The sequence below is a fragment of the Cynocephalus volans genome, chromosome 11 (assembly GCF_027409185.1).
Source record: "Cynocephalus volans isolate mCynVol1 chromosome 11, mCynVol1.pri, whole genome shotgun sequence".
NCBI lineage: Eukaryota > Metazoa > Chordata > Mammalia > Dermoptera > Cynocephalidae > Cynocephalus > Cynocephalus volans.
Window position 1 is genome coordinate 16905657 of NC_084470.1, and position 21665 is coordinate 16927321.

Sequence of the window (21665 nt, forward strand, 5' to 3'; positions counted from 1 at the left end):
AAGCATGGGCATGCATACTTAGACAAGTGGAATTATACTACACATATTTTACTGCAACTTTTTTCCTACCTAAAGTATGTGTAGACATCTTTCCATAACAGCACAGATAGAGAGAGCTCTCTCTTTCTTTGGGGTGGTAATAATGCCTGGTATTCCACTGTGTGGTAGACCATGATTTCTTGGTCCATTTTCAGCTTATTTCTTTCCTCAGTCTTATCACAAACCTCTCGCACGAGTAAAACAAACCAACCCCCCTCCCACCGCCCCCACACACAGAAACACAGAATATCCACTACAAGAAAGCTTGACAGTGAATTCAGATTGATCAGAAAAGTCAGCACGCTAGCAGCCTCATGTTGACTTCTGGAGGGAATAGCAAAGGGCTCTGTAAAAGATAAACATTTCTTTCCAGAACTGCCAGGAACAGCAGATGAGGCACATCTAGATATTATATGGTCTCATCATGATGCTCGGTCCAACCTTGGGGGGGCATCCCCCTGCCCAACCTACCAAGCTTTCACAGCCACAGACCACTGTGATGACAGTGTTAGCCTGCACAGGAAAGGTTATGCAAGAGAAAAAGGAAACACATATTTCTCTTATGACCCAGAAGGGGAAAAGGAGAATAAAGGAGGAAATAATACACATCTCTTTTATGACATTTTTCTGAGGCAATATAAATCTACAGAGTTGAACTCAACACACCTCAGCTCAGGCCCATGTCAAGGCCTAATTTAGCCAGACACACCAACGTATAAAAAAGTAGTGTAACAAATATACATTACTTTTTAGTACCTAGGTTTTGCAAGGGACTATACAAATGCAAGAAGATCCATCCATGCACTCAAAAAACTTACATAGTATAAATGCTTGAGATGTTGGTAAAAGTTCAAGACAACAGCAGCAGAAGAGAGTGGATCATTACTTACTAAATGCCAGGGAAATTCAGATGTATTATAAGACTATTACAGGCTGTCTGAGGGTGTCCCATTATGGAGCTCTGGAGGACCCTAGAGGAAGAAGTCTTTCATGTTAATGCAGTGCATCATTCATAGTAGGCATTCGGTAACCACAGCAAACCTACAGCACTGCAGAGTAGGACCTGACGGCATCAAACCACTCCATCCAGTGTCCTAGTGTTAGCAGAGCTGGAATCTATCACTAGTTGAATTTGGCTTTTTGCTAAAAGCTAAATAAGAGTCTTAAACCAAATGTTCTCCTAGACGGAATAAATGTATAATTATATAACTTACAAAACATTTATCCAGAGCTAAGTCATAGTCTAAGTTGTTTGAAACAACACACATAGAGCAAAAGATTAATGTTTATATTCTCTTTCTTTAGGTCTAAATTACATTATTATGGGCCAAGTGGATGAAGATGGGCGAGGCAGAATTATGCCAAACAGCTTTATCATGATGTTCAAGACCAAGAATCAGAAGCTTCTGAATGCCTTAAAAAATAAGCAATGTTAACAGTGAACTATGTCAATTTAAGCTGCATTCTGTCGTTGCTTTTAAATGATTTATTTTTTCTCAGTAGGAAAAAACTTGTAAAATTAAATGTTGAGCATTCTGAAAAATTGGATTAATTTACTCTTCACGTGCTGTAGGTATAAAACCTCCCATATAGCTGATGGAATTTCTGTGCCTGCACTGACAGAAGCAGACATCTGATTGAAAACCTGCCAACTTAGCACAATGATAGGAAACTAAATGTGTCAAGTGTTGACAGCTTGGAAGCAGTTTATTTATACATCTCTGTAAAAGGATATTTTAGAGTTGAGTTGTGTGAAGATGTAAAAAAAAGATTTTATAAGTGCAATATTTATAGTGATATTTGTTTTACCTTCAAGCATTTGCTCCAAGGTGTTACATTCATCTCTTCCTTTTTTTAAAATCAATGCTTAATAAAATATTTTTAAATGATGATAGAGCACCAATTAAACTTGTTTTTATAGAAGGTGAGACACTGTGAAAAGAATGTTTCCTTCTAACAATAAGAATATTGTTATATACATATGTTTGTCTTTGTATCAATTTACACTTTGCTAAAAGTTAGCATTCCAAGAATTTCAAGGAGTAGATTGATTTGATAATGTCAATAGACTATAATTATTCTCTCTGCAGAAGGAGAGCATGTTACAGCTAGAATGTGTCCCTCAGAGATCTAGTCCAACTCTTTCATTTTGTAATTGAAATGGAAGCTCAGGTAAATTTAGTGACTTGCCCAGAGTATACATCTCCTAAGAGACAGAACAGACAATCAAACTCAAGAGCCTTAATTCCAAACCCAGAGCCCTCATTACCACTAGAAGAGGCCCTCCCTACTCCAGAGGAAAGCCCTCTTGTTCTGATTTGAAGAGTTCAGTACTAAGTACTAGTACTTAGGCTAGTATTTGCTAGCCTGAATAATTGGTCATTTTATAGAACTTAAAATTAGAAGTGAGCTTGACTCTTCTATCCTGTTCATCCCTAGTAAACTGTGGATCAGGCTGTGTCAGCAAAGGTGCATTCTGCCATTGCCTTTGAAAAATCTACTTTTTGGCTTCTGGTCAAGATCGCAGAATAGATGGTCTCCAGCATCACCCTCTCCCACAAATCATCCAACTTATAACTATTAAAAAGCAATGACAGCCAAGCTGGGGCCGCTAGAGCTCAGGGGAAGAGGAGGAGAGACCTACAGAGTTAATGAAAGCAGGAGAAGCCACAATAAGAGAAAGGATCACTCCCATCATTTCAAACCCCAGCCATTTTAAGGCTAGAGCTGCTGAGCACATGGAGCAGGAACTGGCAAAAGCTGCAGCTGTGCCCTTCCTATGAAGTTGCTTGGAGGTGGCAGGGGAGAAGAGGGTCTTGGCCCCCAAGACAGCAAGACCATGAACAAGGTTCCAGTGGACTCACACAGGAGCAAGGGACCACAGACAACTGAAAAAAGGAGACACTCAGAGGCCAGTAAGTCATTGCAAGGGACCGGAGCACAGCCTGTCCCATGGGAAGTGTTGTAGTGCGGGTGGTGGGGGAGTTGGGCCCACCAGGGGAACATTGGGGCACAGCAAAGACAGCTGATCTGCCCTCCAATCAGCACAGGAACACTCAGAGGAGACTGGCCAGGAATATAGAACTGCAGGGGTTCAGTTTGCTGAAAAGACTCAGGCCCAGACCACAGTTTCCATGCAACCCAGGTGTATCAGACTTCATGAGACCTGGAAATGTATACAAGGTCAACCATTAAAACCTGAGCGGCACAAAAAGCCTTCCCCAGGGAATCAGCAGCAATGAAGCAATTTAGCTCAACCACAGGGCTCAAGTGCTGGTCCCCACAGGAAGTTCCCCCATTTTAGAAGTAAGCAAAGGACAACAGATTAGTTCCAGTGCAGAGTTTAAGTGGTGGGAACAGAGAATAATCCAACACAGAACTGAAAGAAAAAACAAAATTCCTACAGATCAGAGTTTAATATTAACTAGTAAAGGTCTAACACCACCAATGAACACCTATAAAACCTAAAAGGAAGCCAGGGAGAGGGCCTCAACCACACACCCCCGACATCCACAACCAGCCCAGTGATGACCACTGAGCCACGGCAGGAAGCACCCCGGGTCCCGAGCCAGGGCAGTGGGGGGCCAAGGGTCTCAGCCATGTCCCCTGACATCCACAACCAACCCAGCAATGACCAGTGAGCTGCCACTGGAAGCTCCCTGGGCTCCTGAGCTGGGGTGGTGGGGGTGCTGACAGCCTCAACCACACCCCATTGACATCTGCACCCAGCCCAGCAGTGACCCAGCCACTGCCAGAAGCTGCCTGGTCTCCCATGTCGGAATGAGGGGGATCATGGGCCTCGATCACACTCTCCTCCTTCCCACTCTTCCTACCCTATTTCCCCTCCCCCTCCCCTCTCCTTCCCCCCAACTGTTCCGCAACATCATCTTAGAATGAGGCATGGAGCCGGGGAAGCCAAACCCGGCCTCAACTAGGCAAGCTGCTGCCACCACCCTGGGGATCCACTGGAGGCCTGAGGTATGGAGCTGGGGGAAGCTGATCCCAGCCACAACCAGGTAAAGAGCTCACCGAAAACACCATTTTCACACAGGCAGCCCTCCATAGTCACTGCAATTGCCATGGCTGCTGCAAAAGCAGCTAGTCTCTACAGCAGCAGTCACGGCCACTGTGCAGGTGGCACAACAGACTCTCAACTGCACTGACCCAAAGAGAGGCACCAATGGAAACCAAAAAAAAAAAAAAAAAAAAAAAGAGGTCCTCTCTCTCCACAAAGTACCGTCCTGAGTAATAGAAGAAGCATCTGCTTTGTGATAATAGAGGGGGACTTGATCACACCTGTGTCAGCACTGGACAGATCATCTGGGCAACAAACCAACAGAGGAGCAGGTAATCATCAGATGGAGAGAACAGATCTACAGTTATTAGAGGGGGAGCGGGACGGGGAAGGGGAAAGATTGCATAAGGGGCATAAAGAATAAGTACGATTTGTAGCAATGAATATGCTAATAAAAAATGGAAAAAGAAAGAAGAAAAATCTTTCATTCAGTCAAGGAAGAACTGCAAAAGAACTCCCATTATTTATATAGAGCTGCTCAAAATGCAGCTCTACCTGCAATGGTCCTCCAGGAGGTTGCTGGCCAGGGCTTATGGAAGAAGGGACACCCATTCCTATCCAACGAAGGTAGAAAGAACATCAGGGATGAAAAAAGACTTGGGTCATAATATCTCCCATGACAGAAGTAGTTTTAGAAATAAGAGAAACTTCTCCTTTTAGGTGAAAAGAGTACATGCTGTGGAACTTTAGGATTGATTACTAAAGATTCATCAGTATTTCTTCTCTCTTAGGAGAATCTTCTTATTGGTGCACCTTTGCATTACCAGTGGAAAGACTACCATCAGTTTCTGAATGGGGTTTGACTCATACTGGGGTAAAAACTGAGAAAAGTAACCCAAACTATTCACACCATTGGCATGTCTGGCATAAGACTAAGAACTGTTTGGGGGATTCATGGTTAATAATGTAGGGGATTGATTTGTCTTTTAATTCAATTATTCAAAACATAGAGATAAAACCGAATACTGAAGCTGCTCTTTCTGGTCCAACAACTATTTTGTAACTTCTTTCCTGTTTATAAAATCATTTTACTATAGTTTGAATGTGTCTCCCAAAGTTCATATGTTGGACACTCAATCCCCAATGCAACAGTGTGAAGAGGTGGGACCTTTAAGAGGTACTTAGGTCATGAGGGCAGAGACTTCAGGAATGGGTTAATACTATTATTTCAGGATTCCTGATAAAAGGATGAGTTCAGCGTTCTCTCTCTCTTTCTCTCTCTCTCTCTCTCTCTCTCTCTCTCTCTCTCTCTCTCTCTCTCTCTCTCTCTCTCTCTCTCTCTCTCCACCCTCTCGCAGATGCACACACTCTCTTGCCCTTCCACCTTCTGCCATGGGATGACACAGCAAGGAGGTCCTTGCCAGATGTGGGCCTCTCGACCTTAGACTTCCCAGTCTCCAAGACTGTAAAAAATAAATCTCTGTTCTTTATAAATTATCCAGTTTCAGATACTCTGTTAAATCAGCAAAAAACAGTCTGTGGCACATTTATTTTGACTGAACTTCAGTTTCCTTAGTTATAAATTGAGAGAGATAGACCAGATGGCTTCTGGGGTCCCAAAACCTTATAGTTGATAAGGTTTTGATTTTAAGTATTTATACTTGGGGAATCAAATACACATGAAGAATGAATAGGTACCATACTAATGTATCACAAAACATTTCAAAATTATTATCGACTCTCTGATGTGTTTCAAAGGGTCTTGCTAGCTTGATTTTCATCTTTTGAATTCAATTCAATTCCTATAACAAAAATATAAGAATCTTGCAAAGTTTCCAAGTCTTAAATTCTGTTGTATTACTTATTTACTTGAAGGTTAACCTCAGTTGGAAGAAATTTACCTTCTTTTTTCCCCTCAGGTAGGATAGTGCTGCCAGCCTCCTATTATACCTTCTGGACTATTGAAATGATACAAACTAATGACAAAATTCTTTAAAGAAAAGCCCTATAATAAAGCACCTACTAAGAAGAAAACTCTAGTGGAAGTTAAATAAAATTAATCAGACACTCCTTTTGCTTGAATTCATGGACATATTTATATAAATGCAAACAAACAAATGTGCAATAAATATAAATTCAATTAGCAAACACACATTAGAAAAAAAAAAGATTTGGCCTAAGTGTTCTAAAGCCCTTATATTGCGAGACAGAAGGATAAAAATATTAATTAATTTAGGACTTTGATAATTTATTTACATTAGTACATCTAGGGTGACTACTAAATAATGTAAATAGAGTGAAAATTTAAAACTAGCACAGAAAAAAAAGAAGGCAAGAAATTAAAGGGAGTGAAATAAGGAAAAAGTACAACAAAAACGGTGGTAGAAATACAAATATACCAATAATTTCAGTAAACATAACTAGACTAAATACCATAAGTTAAAAGTCAAAGATTGTTAGACTGGATTAGAGAAAAAAAGAAAAAAAAAACTATATGCCATTTGAAAGAGACACCTAAAACATAAGGACACAAAAAAGTTGACAGGAAAAAGGTACAAAAAGATAAATATACCAGGCGAACATTAATCAAAACAAAACTGGTATGGTGTTATTAATTCTAGAAAAAAAAATAGATTTTAAGACATTATTCAAGATGAAGAAGATTACAAGGAGATAGAACCATTCTAAATTTGCATGTAGGTAATAACATCCTTCAAAATGTATAACTAAATCATGGAATTTGACAAGTTTACCATCATAGTAGGAGCTCTTAACACATTTTTTCTCAGTAGTTGATCTATAAGGCAAATTAGTAAAGATATAGAAGTTTTGAGCCACACAGTTATGCACATATTTAGAACAGAACAAAGGCACATTATTTTTGAGCTCACATTGAACAATTTCAAAACTTGTCCATTTATTGCTTCATGAAGCAAATCCCAACAAATTTCACAGAACTAATATACAGATACTTCTACTACAGTGAAGAATCAGAAATTAACAAAATGTAAACAATAATAACCAAAAAGATAAGAAAAAACATTCTACCGGAAATTGAGAATGTGCTTTTAAATAACTCGTGATCAAAAAGAAACCATAATGAAAAGTAGAAAATATTAAAAACTGAACAATAATCGAAATGCTGCATTTTAAAAATGTATAGCCTGCAGCTTAAACAGCACTTTAAAATTTATAACCTAATAGGTTTACCTTATGAAAAAAAGAGTGGAAATTAATTTGTGAATGTTACAAATTAGGAAGTTAGTGGAGTAAACTTCCAAAAGGTCAGAGGAAATAAGCACAGAGCAGAAACTGAATAAAATAGTAATCACAAATAATAGAGAAATTAAGGCCAAATGCTGGTTCTTTAAAATGACTGATATTCTTTAGATCCCCGTACTGGCCAGCTGCCAAAAAAATAAAATAAAATGACTGATATGCTTGTCAAAATACTGACAAGATTAAGCAAGAAAATAAGTCAAAAGGGAAAAGAAAACCAATTTAAGAATAAAAAGGGGGGCCGGCCCGTGGCTCGCTCGGGAGAGTGCGGTGCTGATAGCACCAAGGCCCCGGGTTCGGGTCCCATATACGGATGGCCGGTTCGCTCACTGGCTGAGCGTGGTGCTGACAACACCAAGTCAAGGGTTAAGATCCCCTTACCGGTCATCTTTTAAAAAAAAAAAAAAAAAAAAAAAAAAAAAAAAAAAGAATAAAAAGGGGATTTTACTACAGATTTTACAGAATCTTAAAAGGCAGTAGGAGGATGTTATGAAAACTCTATGCCCATGGATTTGAAAATTTAGATGAAGTGGACAAATTCCTGCGTGTGGGGGGGAGTACTTACCAACATGGACTCAGGTAGAAATAAAATACCTAAATAGTTCTATAACTTTTAAAGAAACCCAATCAGTAATTTAAAAATCTTTCCTCCAGGCCCAGATAGTTTTACTTTGGAAGGTCTACCAAACATTTAAGGGGCAAAAATTGCCAATCTAACCATAAACCATTCGAGAGTATAAGAACGAACACTCAGCAATTCTTTTATATAATAGAGAGTTTCACACATTTGCCCCTTAGATGTATAAATAAGCCCTAGCCTAAGGACAAAATATTGAATATTATTTTATCTTTTGTAATTAAGAGTCTTGCGTTAAGTACCTCACACACTATCAGCTTCTTTTTAACATAGGGTCTATAGATGTATAGTGTGGGGATATATGAGGCTGTACAGAATTGGTATTCAGACTGAGAAGCTCTGGGACACACATAAATATTTTTCTGAGGAATTTTAAAGTTATTAAAAATCCTCATTTTTACATTTTTGTCATTTGCTTCTTAAAAAGTGAACAACTGAGTTTTAAAAGGCTAAAATTTGATTAGATGGGAATTTGAAACATTATCTTTAGCTTGAAGGACGCCCCTGTGGCATTCCGATACTAAGATTAGGTTAGATTTAGTGAGATGGGGCTTTTAAGTATAGAAACATGTTTTTTAAATTTACAAGCTTAAAGTGAGACTTCGTATAGCTGATTAATCTCGCAAAAAATTGGTATTAATTGTAACATATGGACAAGAAGGAAAAATACTTGAATGCTCACTCACAGTGTAGCATTGGGAGAACTCCTGTTTCCTTATCTGTAAAATAAGAAAGTTGAATTGGATCCTTTCTGAGATCCCTTATAGTCTTAAATTATTGCTAGATACTTGAATATCCAAACTGATTAGGCTAAAAGGGGCAGAGAAATAGAATTAACCAGTCTGTCTCTTCTAAACATTCTGGTCCCTCTCTGGCCTGGCTTGTTACAAGTATTTTCAGAGGCTGACTCCTGCTTTCCTGCTTGTGTTTACTACCTCACTCACTATCCATCCTCTCCCTCTAATTCTTGCTCATCTTGCTAGTCTCTCCTTGAACCTGGTCATAATGTTACGTCTTCAATAAACTTTCATTTAGAACAGTCTTAAGTTCTTCACTGACCGAAATGAAACTACAAAGAGAAATTCAATAAAGCAAAGCTTTTGGAAATATTTTTCCTGGACACAAACAATAAATTGAGTTCAGGATCTCAAGTCAGTCATTACACAACCTTGGACAAATTACTTAAAATGTGTTTTCCCATCTATTAAACTAGAAGGTTGAAGTAGGTGATCTAAGTTTTATTCCAATCCAATTTGAGAAAATAAAGTCTACAATATACAGTTATTAGATGTGTATCTAACTGACTGGATTTCATTCATAGAATATTTATTTATACAAATAGGTAATAGCTAAATTTTCATTCAACAAATTTGTGCCATTCAGCATTAATACCATACTTAAACTGAGGATGCGGAAGAGAATAAGAGAAGAGCCATTCCCTACCATGCTTAGTCTAGTTTTACAGCTTTAAAAAAGAAAGAAGAAAAACATCTGCATTAAAAAAATCATTGTAGAAAATATGGTGATTTTTTGCTACTTCCACTGAAATATAAAAGTGGAGGAAATGAGTTTTAAAATATGAAGCTATGAGTTATGTGGTATATGAATTATACCTTGATAAAGCTGTTAAACATTTAAAAATAAAATAAAATATGAAGCTGAATTACCTTGCAGAATTAATTTAGTTTCTGAAAGAGTTACTGAGGCAGCTTATACATTTTCCACCTCAAATTTTTTTTAAAACAGCCTCTGACAGTTTTAATATATTTCAATAAAAATAATTTTGCCTAAAGTTGAAGGATGGATTAAATTTGAGAGAAAATCCTCCAAATTGTGGTAGCAGGGTGAGGAAAATGGAGCTTACATGTATGTCATTTATCTATAGTTCTTTTTTTAAACATACATTTACCTCCTACACAAAACTGCTGTTACATTCAAACAGCAGTTCTGAATGTAACATACTTCAGAAATCATATCTCTTAAAGATGGTTATTCTTAAAGCCTGTAACTGGCACATTAAAGTTTTCATAATTTACATGTTGCATATCTGAAGCATTTATTTCATCTGGGGGAAGGGAAAACAGGAGAGGAAAATACAGTGTGAAATTATCAAATCAAAAGAAACACTGTAATGGGAATTTCTTCTAAGTATATCCTCTGGAAACACAGCATGTTTACAAATGGACAGCAATGCCAGAGAGATAACAAATTAACTTGCAAATGAGAAATTCAGAGCAGGTGTTATTCCTGATACTATTAATATTTTCTTAGTGTAATTCTGAATAATTAGACCCAGTTGTTTTACTCCTTAGGGCCTACAACCTCAGCCTATTTGGTATTTTATAAATGTATTTTCAAAGGAAAACAAACATGCTGATAGAAATATGGACTGTAAAGACCACTCTAAGGAGGTTTCGGATATAAATAAGGGACTTACTGGAAATGGGCAAAGATCACCCTTACTATGGACTGGCAAGGAGCTTGGCTGCATTGTGACCATGCCCTAGGACTTCGTGGGAGTTGAAATTTAAGAGTCGTGAACCAGAGTATTTGGTGGAAGAAATTTCTAAGCAACAAAGCATTAAGGAAACTGCATGGTTACTTGCAACAGTCTATGCTGAGAGGCAAAGGAATGACATAAACCCAGAATTTAAAAAGGGAGCAGAGTGCAAAGATTTTGAAAATTTGCAGCCTGGCCATGTGGTAGAGAAGCAGAGAGCATTATCAGGAGAAAAATCCAAAGGTGCAGCAGAGGGACTGGTTGCTAAAGACATTAGCATGGCTATGAGGCAGCCAGGTGCTAATAGCCAAGACAATGTCAGAACAGCCCTGAAGGCATTTCAGAGACCTTGGAGGCTGAGTCTTCCATTACCCAGAGAGAGGAAGACAGAATGGTCTCAGGGAACAGGCCTGAGGCTTGCTTCATGGGCTTGCTGCCCAGAGCTACCTCAGGAAACTGCTTCCAGCACCAGCACCCCAGCTGTTTTGGCTACTCCGGCAATGTCTAAATCAGCCCCAGGCATGTCTAGACCTGCAGCTTTGAAAGCTATAAGCCGGAAGCCTTGGCAGTGACCATGTGGTATTAGGTCTGCAGGCTCACAGAATACCAGACCTGTGGAGGCTTGGGACAATTCAATGCACAGAGACTTCACTAGAGCAATGCCCAGTGAAAATGTGGGGTCAGAATTGCAGCAAAGAAACCCCATCAGCACCATGCTTAGTGAAGCTGTGAGAGTGGGACCACCATGGAGATCCCAGAATTGTGGAGCTACCAGCATGCAACCCCAGCCTAGGAGAGCCAGAGTGTGGCCTGAGACCAGGAAAGCCATAGGAGCAGAGCTGCCCAAGGACTTGGGGAACCTCCCACTGCACCAGCACGCAGAGGACCTCCAATATGGAGTCAAGGCACATGCTTCATCAGCTGTAAGATTTGATACCTGTCCTGCTGGGTTTTGGACTTGTTTGGGACCTATTACACCTTCTTTTGGCCTATTTCTCTCTTTTGAATGGGAGTATGTACCCTATGCATGTCCCACCATTGTATCTTAGAAGTAGACAACTTGTTTTGAATTCACAGGTGAGATTTTGAACTTTGGACTTTTGGGTTGAAACACGGTAAGACTCTGGGGAAGAAATGAATGTATTTGTATGTGAAAAAGACACAAGTTTTTGGGAGTTAGGGGCAGAATGCCTTGGGTTGAATGTCCCTCCTAAACTTAATCCCCATTGTAACTGATGAGGGTAAGAAATCCTATTATGATAATAGAAAGGTGGGGCTTTGAAGAGGTGATTAGATTATAGGATCATGCCTTCGTGAATGGATTTAAAATGGTGGCCATGGGTATGGTTTGGAGGGCTTTAAAAGGAGAGCAAATGAGGAAGTCAGTCTCTCTCTGTGCTTCACCATTTCACAATGTGATATCCTGCTGTCGCTGTTGCCACCACCAAGGCCTTCACCAAAAGTGTTCCTGGACTTTGGACCACCCAGCCTTAGAAACTGTAAACAATAAATTTCATTTTCTTATAAATTACCCAGCTCTATGCATTTTGTTATAATCAACAGAAACAGACTAATACAGTAGATTTCCATTGTATGGATGTACAATTTGTTTACCCACTCACCAGTTTATGGGCATTTGGTTGTTGTTTTAGTCCATTTTGTGTTGCTATAACAGAATTACCTGAGACTGGGTAATTTATAAAGATGAGAGGTTTATTTGGATTACGATCCTGGGACAGCTGCATCTGGCATGGGCCTCAGGCTGCTTCTATTCATGGTGGAAAAGCGGCAGGTAGCCGGCAGATACAAGCAGATCACATGGCAAGAGGAAGGAAGAGAGAGAGAGAGAGAGGAGGTGCCAGGGTCTTTTTAAGCAAGGAGCTCTTGCAGGAACGAATAGAGTGAGAACTCGCTCATTAATCCTCCCTCCCCCAGGGAGAGCATTAATTCATTCATGAAGGATCTGCCCCCATGACTCCATCAGTTTCCAACACTGCCACACTGGGGATCAAATTTCCACATGAGTTTTGGAGGGGACAACACATCCAAACTCCATCAGTTGTTTTCAGTTTGGTACCATAAATAAAGCTTCTATAAACATTCACATACAGGTCTTTGTGTGGACATATTATTTCAAAACATGGTATTTATAAATATAAGAGGAAATAGCTAAAAGAGTTAAATGTGATTGCCACTGGTGGTGGGAAGGGATGCAAAGGGGTCTGATGTCAATCTTTTACATCTTAGGTCTTTGCTACTATGAGCTTAAGAAAACCACTGAATTGCACATTCTAAATAGATGAATTTTATGGTATATGAATTATATCTCAATTTTTAAAACTATGTGATAATATAATGGACAGACTCTATGTCAATTTATAATCTAATGTCAAGTTTTATTCACCTTTTTTCTTACAATATGCTATCATTCAAAATATACCTCATTAGTAACTCATGCATACAGTAGGCACTCTATAAATATTTTGATTTAATAATTAATTATTTTTTAGAACGACTAAAAATCCAGATGTAAAATCCCAATTGGGAAGTGCATAATCCCATTGTAGACAAAATATATAACTTTACAATAAACATTTTTATAAGAATTTGCCCAAAAGAGGGAACACTTAAAATTTGAAAATTAAAAAATAAAAAGTAAAAAGCAAGATGAACCATAATACTAACATATTTAGACAATGATCCCTGGATCAGTGGTCCTCATAGACCAAGGGCTACCTGCACCCTGTGGCCTTAAGACCATATGACATTCAGTTAAGAAGACAATTATATACTTAATACTCTCTTAACTGGAAATGCTGCAAGAATATATAAGTAATAGCCTGTGAAAAAATTTAACTACATCCCTAATATGAACACACACAAAAAATTTAATACATATTTTATTCTCCAATTTAAAAAATCAGTGCTTTTCATCAAGCAGCAAGAATAATCCAGAAATAAGCATAAAGTCACTTTTATAGAAGCTACGTTATGCTTTGTGGAAAATACTTTAAGAGATAAAGCTCAAGAACCTTAGTCCAAATATAAAACAAATATTTGCATTAAAGGGTCTTCCAATGTTCTACAAAAACAAAACGGGCTGTGACTACACATGATAGAGAAGCATCTCCTATTTCATAACAATGAACATTTACTCCAACTAGAAAAAAAATTACATTACTATTATTTTAAGAAAAAGTTAAAAGCAACCAAATGCCTAGAGAAGTAGCTATGCAAACTTATAATCAATACTCAGTAGCTAAAAAATAAAAATGTCTACTGACTATATTTTTCAAAAACTATATAAGTCTATAAAAATTTAAATATGTGGACTAAATCAACACATGGAAATGTATATACAAAATACTATTAAGTGAAAAAAACAAAATTAAAAATATAAAGTGATTATAACCATGCAAAAGTAAATATATTACAATAACAAAAACTGAAGTGAATTTAAATTGATAGAGACATAGATTCAAATATTCATTAAGGTTTTTTTTGTTGTTGCTTAAGATTATAACAAAATAATAAACAAAAAATAGACTATTATCTTAGATAACACTATACTACTAAACAATAAATGCGGAACTATACGAGGTTACTTCAAAAAGTTCATGGAAAAATGAAATTAGAAGATAATATGAATCTTTCCCTTAACTTTTTGAACCCCTCATCTGTGAACTCCTAAAACAGAGATTTTAAAAACCATGACTTCTATATTTCAAGTATATCCTATTGAAGGAGATCAGCACATATTTGCTGATCTTCATTTCACAAAACCTTCCAGGCAATGTTTACCCAACTACCCCTCTTAACCATAAAAAGAAAAAAATTTTAAAGCACTATCCAAAAGAAAACCAAGCAGCATGCCAATAAAATCTATCTACTTAATCTGTTTTGCTCCTGCAAAGAGCTACTAACAGGTTTTAAAAACTAACTCTATACATATATTTTACATACCATATATTTTATGCTATAAATATTTTAAAGAATGGCTTTTACATAGTTCTTTATTTCAATATCTATCTTAATTAAATTGCAAGTTATGCAAATACAGTCTTTCAGATACATTATTGAAAAGTATTCTCTGCATGATTTAGAAGGTGGTTAATTTCTTGGATAAAACATAGCATATTTAGACGTCCGAAAGCCAAGTAAATCCCTTATTTCATTTCGGAATTTTGACAGATCTTGGCGCAGCTCATTTAGATTTTCCAAAGTTGCCTGATCTGTACTTTGCATCTTCTGTCTCATGGAAGTCAAGTAACGATGCACTAAGCAGCACATCACCTTTTGGTAGTTTTCATCTCTCTTTTGTTTCAAATTTCTCCACTCCTTGAAAACAAACAATAACATGATACTAATGATATTCAGAAACAATATTTAAATGAGGTAGAATTTTTAAAAATATTCATAGATAAAACATATCATTTCATGCTTTATTAAACTGTAGTTTTGCCACCACGTGATACAAGATAATATTCAACACTTGTTTTAAACAAAATAACCTGTATATCGGATTTATTCCCTCACCTTTATGCTTATCTTGATTTAAAAAATTAGTCTTAGGAATCCTGTTTATGGCATGGATTAGCAAACTATGACCCACAGGCCAAATAGGGTCCACTTCTTGTTTTTTACAGCTTGTGACTTAAGAATGGTTTTTGCAGCTGAACATTTGTAACCAACTTCATAGGAAACTCATTTTTTTGAACCATAATTAAGCAAAATTTTATCTCCCCCACAAAAGGAATTCAGCTGTTTTTGCTAGTAGACCTGTACTACAAAAAATTATTACTCAGGTTATTGTTATATGAGTATTTTGAATTTCATCAGCAAAAGTTTTGTGGAAATTTGTTTACTTTCTTGTTATAGCACTGCACACATAATATCTTTGACTGTGTCTGGGCCTGCAGTGTGTAAAATATTTACTGTCTGGTCTTTTACAGAAAAAATTTCCCAGTCCCTAGTTTATAGCAACATGGATTGAATTACTGATGTACTGAATAACTGTGAAGAAGAACCAGAAAAATATGAACTGACTCTAGTACACATTCATCTACGGCGACAGAACAGGTATTCTGAATACTTTCCATGTTTTAAAACTATGAAACGAGTTCCATATGTTGAGGAAATATGAAAACTAAAAAATCCTCAATTCTTTCTGTCACTCTCAATAAATACTTATTGAATCCCTACCTTGTGTTAGATACTATGCAATGCATTAAGGATGGAGGAATGAAAAAAAAAATCAGGTGCAGCCCTTAAGGAACTTGCATATTTATGCTTTAAAAAATATTTGAGATTGGGAAGTGTTAACACTTCAGTGTTGCAATTCAAACTTCTAATTTCTTACCTTTAAACTGTTTTGCCGTTTGACCTTGCCTTTTGATGTATGAGAGCAAATCCACTTACTGAGGCTACTAATCATATAGCAGATAGTCTTTGGTGAAGGAATGATGTTGAAAGGTGGGGGTAATGTACATTTGTCATCAAAGTAGCTAAGCCACAACTTTGCTCGAGCAAACTTCCATTCTTTGTCTTCATGATTCTATAAGAGGCAAATTAAAAACCAATATAGAATATGAAAACGTGCACGCGCGCGCACACACACACATGGATGGGGGTGGCAAGGAGAGAAATATTGTTTTAAACTTTGTAAATGTTTTCACATCTTGTTTGTAGAAGTTTGGCTCAAGATTTGCAATTATTATATATTACATTTAAAAAATCTCTAACTTAAAAATGATATTATGTCTTAATTCTCAGCATCTTAGGTCACCTTACCTATTATATACATTTAGTATGATCTGAAGAGAATATAAAGTTTTTAAAATAATAAACACTTACTGCTATCAACTGAAAGCTTTTATGAAGCATTGCCACCAGCAGCTTGGTAAGCACAATCACAACCACAACATTGTATGTACCAACAATAACGGCTCCAACAAAGGATTGCAATTCTTCTCCATAGCTAAATCTTGTGACAAAGATTGCCACATGTGCCAAGGAAAAAATATACCAGAACAAAGCAAAGCAAGTACCGATGAACCTGTAAAGACAGTTACATCTCTGTTTAAAAGGAAATTAAAGAAATTAGCAAAAATAATTAATTCATTTATATCAAAATTACATAAATGAAACATTGATAATCCTTGAATAAATAATACTTTATAAAATAAATGAGGTTGATTTCCACAGTAAAGATATACCTTACTTTAAACAAAGAAACAGACTCAAAGGAACATAAGTTATTCCTAACTGTTTAACTCCTTGCCAGCTTTCTGTCTGTTCTCAACACTGCAGCCATATGATCCTGTTAATATCTAATTAGATTTTGACACTCCTTTGCTCAAAACCTTTGAATGGCTCTCAATGTCAATAGCCCATAATCCTTACAAGGGCTAACAGGGTCCTCATGATCTCCATTTCCTTTCTGACCTCATTTCCTACAACTCTCCCTTATTCACTACATTCTGTCCACACTGGTCACCTGGCCTTTTCTTGAACATGCCAGTCATGCTTCTACCTCTTGGCATTTGCTTTTGCTGTTTCCTCTGTTTGTGAATGCTCTTCCTCCAATTATTATATATTAATAATATATAATAATATATATTCATGGCTTGCTACTTTATCAGCTTTAGATGTTTACTTAAACGTCATCTCTTCTGGGGCAATCCCTACCTTCATCTAAAAGTGCACCCTCACACATATATACTGCTTAGACCAAGCATTATTTGTCTTTTTAAGCCCTTATCACTGTGTAACATACTATTATTTTATTTACCTTTTTATTGCCTGTACCACCTCAGTAGAATATAAGCTCCATGAAAATAGTTTTGTTCACTAATACTTCATTCACTTAGCACTTAGAACAGTGTCTTGTACACAGTATGTGTTAAATGAACACATACTCATTAATCTTATTCTTTAAATAAGAGATACACAAAATAACTAAAGAATAGTTGGTACATAATAGGAACACAACGAATGTGTAATTCCACACCCCTTCTCCATTACTTTATTTAGGAATGAGGGGAGGTATTCTGTGTACCTCACAACTGGTTTTCAATTCCTTATGATACATTAGAGATAAAAAAAAAAAATGTTCATGAAGTCCTAATGGTTCTCAGTGCTAATGCCCTGGTAAGAAGTGCTGAAATGTGAGAGAACGTTTTGGTTGTAACAATGACTGAGAGTTGCTGCTGACATTTAATACTCGAGAGGCAGAGACGCTGTACATCTTGCAGTACACGTGACTGACAAAGAACTGCCCCAAATGCTAAGAGTACAAAAAATGACAAGGGTTCCTCTACTAAGTTAAGACTGCAGTAGGGAACATGATGTAATAACTTGGACCTACAATTTAAGATTCTATATGTAAAGATGATTATAAATGATTCATGAAAAAATAGTACTTCTTAAAATTTGTGAACATTAGAAAAGAATTTCTTAAAGAAAATTTGAAGTTCCATTTCTATAGATACTAGTTCGTGTAGAACACAGTAGACACAGAGAATATATTTATCAAAAACTTTTAAATACACTCACGAATGGAAGGTATCATTGCTTTGCTGTTCACAGAAGATGCCCACACAGTCCTGTTCATTTGAAGTATAGCCCTTATCATATAGTTGTGTAAGTCCAATTGTGAAAGAAAACAAAACAAGAAGGAACATCCCAAGAAACTTTCCAAAATCTTGTAACATCTGTCCCATTGAGATCTGTGGAATATATTACATAGGTGTTCATTAAAATTATCAGAAAAACAAAGTATTAAATGACCCAGCAGTAAAAGGAATCCAAACACATGATTCACAGGCTACCCCTTTAAGTCCATCTGGTTGAGATATTTCTGCACTTCGAAAACCAAAAACCCAGCTGCCTTACAAAAAGCCATTCTAATCATGCTAACATTGAGAATGTTGGATGGTATGTTCTTTGAATCTGGATCAGGTCTGTAGAGGACTTTGTTGCTCTGGAGGTAGAGGAAGAGACATGGAGATTTAAGAAAAGGTCTAATTTGCAAGAAATAAATGGAAAATGCCCTGCTCATACCTAAGCAGAAATAAATGCTTATACTTATATAGTTCCTTAAAGTTTAAAAATATAAAATCATTATGACACATAGTATTTCATCTGAGTTTTGAACCAATTCTAAACCAGTTCATAAAGGACAGCATTTCCTCCTCCAGGACTGCGCTAATCTCTTTAGTTGAGGTGATCACTTTTCTTTCATTTTGAGTTTATCGTAAGAAAACATTATGTGCGCAAGCCAAATGAGAGTGTCTGGTATTAAAAATCAGTATCTTTGGTAATTTATTTATTTTATTTTTATTTTTTATTTTTTAGCTTTTGTAATTTAGACATAAATAGTACATCTGGAAACTTTTTCAAGCCTAATTTCATTCTCCTTCATACTCCTTCAAAATCTGGGTATTAGGTAGTTTTCATAAATTCTTGGTGTTTAAATCGGTATACAAATTCGGGGAATAATCTGACAGTACTTTTTTGACCCAGCAATTCTATTCCTAGGAAATTAGGCTACAGATAGGAAGTACACAAAGATGCACGTATATACAAGGATTTTCATTGTGATATGAGAGAGGTAGCAAAAAAATGAGAATACCCTAAATGTTGTTTTTTTTAAAAATGAAGTACATTTATACATGCTGGCATAGAAAAATGTCTATAAAACACTTTCAAAAAAGCAGGGTACAGAATGGTATGTGTACATATAACAGCTCCCGTTTCTATATTTTTAAAGGACAGATAAGATATATATTTTTTCATACATATATGGTTTCGTATGCATAGAAAATTTCTGGAAGTTCACACAAGAAATTGTTAACAATGCTTACCTATGGAAGTTAGGAATAAAGGTATAAAAGGCCAACTTTCTCACTGTATATCCCTTTGAATATTCTTTACTACATGCAATTATTACTTTTAAAATACAAAAATCACTGCTTAAAAATAACCCTTCCTCAAACTTAACCAGGTCGAATCTATGTCATTAATTAAATTCAGCTTCAAATTAAATTCCTAACGGACCCAAGCCTACCAACATAGCACATGCCCGCTGCCAATGATACAAAATTATAGCTACAGACAAGTGGCCAGGCCACTTTTACTGGGCTTCTTCTAGCCCACTAACGTAAGTCAGCTAATTAAGCAGAAGATGTGTGCTAAAATCTTTAGGAACATCACAAGCTAGTCCCCCAAACTCTGCAACAGTGGAGAGATCCGATAGGCCTGACTTTTGTGTATATGATTAGGTCATGGGGTACTCTTCAAAGCCTATGCTTCCCTCACTTGGTCCCCTCACAAAATTGACAGAAAAAACAGGGACCTTTTAGAATCAGAAAGCTCAAATATGTGAGAAAGAGGAATACACTTCCCTCTTAATCAATGGCAGTTTTACTGAGTCATCTTGGAAAAGAAAATCATTCATTCAGATTGTGAATGCTTATAATAGAAAAAACCATATCAGTAAAGAATTTAATAACTCATGACAGTAAGAATATAGTAACTGCTTTTGATAACTACAGAAAAGATTACTTTTAAGAAAGTTTGAACACTTATAGGTAAATGGGGTTTTCCAAGAGTGACCATGTATGATGATATAACTTTAATTTTAGAATTTAGTCAAAAGTAGAAGCTTTAGTTTTACATAACTAAGTTTAAAAGAATAAGTGTAATCAATTTCGATATCAAGGTGAGTAATATTAAATAAGAACATCACAAACTTCATGATTTGTTTTTTAAAAGTATATTAGTTCTTGTATAAATTGGAGGAACCAAAAGTAGTACAGTGGATATCACTGAAGTGAACAGTGACATGAAGACACTAACCAAATATTCACGTGAAAGGCAAATATTAAAAACAGTAAATTTATTTTAGACTGAGAAAGATGATAAGGTTTATATATTGTAAAAGTAATTAATATGCTGTCTTAAATATTTACTTATTTAAAACTACTTGGCAGTTTTACTTGAGAAATATAAAAGTTTAAGAAATGGAAAGAGAAAGGTAATTAAAATATCTATACTGAAACTTACACAGGAGTTAATACTAGTACACACACAAGAAAAAAAATCTTCCTAGGTAATCAGAAAAATGGGAATTATAAACAAACTACTAAGTTAGTATAACTTAAAAAAAAGATAGCACCAAATGATATTAATGTCGTGAAACAGTATAATTTGATACTTGTTTATGTGACAGAAAACTAATACCCCCTTTTGTAAAGAAATAGAAATACTGAGGCATTATAAGGATATCGATGGATCTGTTAATACGATTTCTGGAGACTTCTCCTTAGGAAATAATTTAACAGGGGCAGAAAGCCTCATACATGGAGTACTACACAGAAAAGAAAAACAACCTAAATGCCTGACAGGGGAAAGGGTTCATATAAAGGGGAAAGGTTGATATATTAGGCTCATTAATTACAAAAGTTCCTGACAAAAGGAAACAATAATAACCACAACTCAGTGTCATTCTCCTCCCAAATCTTCCTCCAGAATAAAGCCATAATAATCTGTCTATAAGTTCTATCTGATCAAGCTGCCCGTGTTCAAAAACCTCCTTTGCATGTGTGATATTAAATTCCTGCACAGAGACCTTAAGAGTTCAGCCTACTTGTCTTTTTCAGCCTCATCTCCCTAATTCCAACCCATGATTCAAGTATAAAGAACATCCTGTCTTCTCCAAACACACCATGCTTTTCAACTCCAGGCTTCTGTATGTTACTTTCCCTTTGTTCTTTGCCAGGCAAGCTTCTCATCCCTTCAGGACTCAGATCAAATGCTTCCTCTTCTAGTAGCCTTCCTGACTCTCTCCAGGTACTCCCTTAGTCATGTTCACAAAGCAACTTTGTCATCTCTAAAGTAGCATTTTTCGCTTTATACTAATGTTATTGTTTGTCTACTCTAGCAGTCTTTAGGGGCAGGCACCATGTCTTAATAAACTCCAGAGCCTGGCATATTAATTAAAATGTTGAAAACATAACAACCTTTTATGTGCCTTCTCTAATTCTTTCCCATTTTCCAAGAGCTGTCTCATTTTTTTTATCTACCCTATAAGGTGGGGAAGGCTAGTATTGATTATCTCCATTTTTCCATGTGACAAAATTGAAGCTCAGAGAAACTTATTGAAATGCTCAGAGTAATATAACTAATAGATGGCA

At 36.4% G+C, this 21665-nt stretch overlaps 2 protein-coding genes across 3 annotated transcripts in view; one reads left to right on the forward strand and one right to left on the reverse strand.

Annotated features, from left to right (window-relative positions):
* Positions 1–1898, forward strand: part of PCOLCE2 (procollagen C-endopeptidase enhancer 2) — a 79796-nt gene extending 77898 nt beyond the window's left edge. Inside the window, exon 9 of the mRNA XM_063114869.1 lies at positions 1345–1898. Within this exon, the coding sequence (XP_062970939.1) occupies positions 1345–1475 (131 nt within the window). The 3' untranslated portion in view covers positions 1476–1898. The remainder of the gene's footprint in view (positions 1–1344) is intronic.
* A 12666-nt stretch (positions 1899–14564) lies between these two features.
* The window catches only part of TRPC1 (transient receptor potential cation channel subfamily C member 1), a 99617-nt gene continuing 92516 nt past the window's right edge, over positions 14565–21665 (reverse strand). For both annotated transcript variants that reach the window (XM_063113885.1, XM_063113884.1), the window contains 4 exons: positions 18025–18197; positions 16324–16525; positions 15830–16024; positions 14565–14808 (listed from right to left, as the gene is read on the reverse strand). In XM_063113885.1, coding sequence (XP_062969955.1) covers positions 14581–14808; positions 15830–16024; positions 16324–16525; positions 18025–18197 — 798 coding nt within the window. In that variant the 3' untranslated portion in view covers positions 14565–14580. The remainder of the gene's footprint in view (positions 14809–15829; positions 16025–16323; positions 16526–18024; positions 18198–21665) is intronic.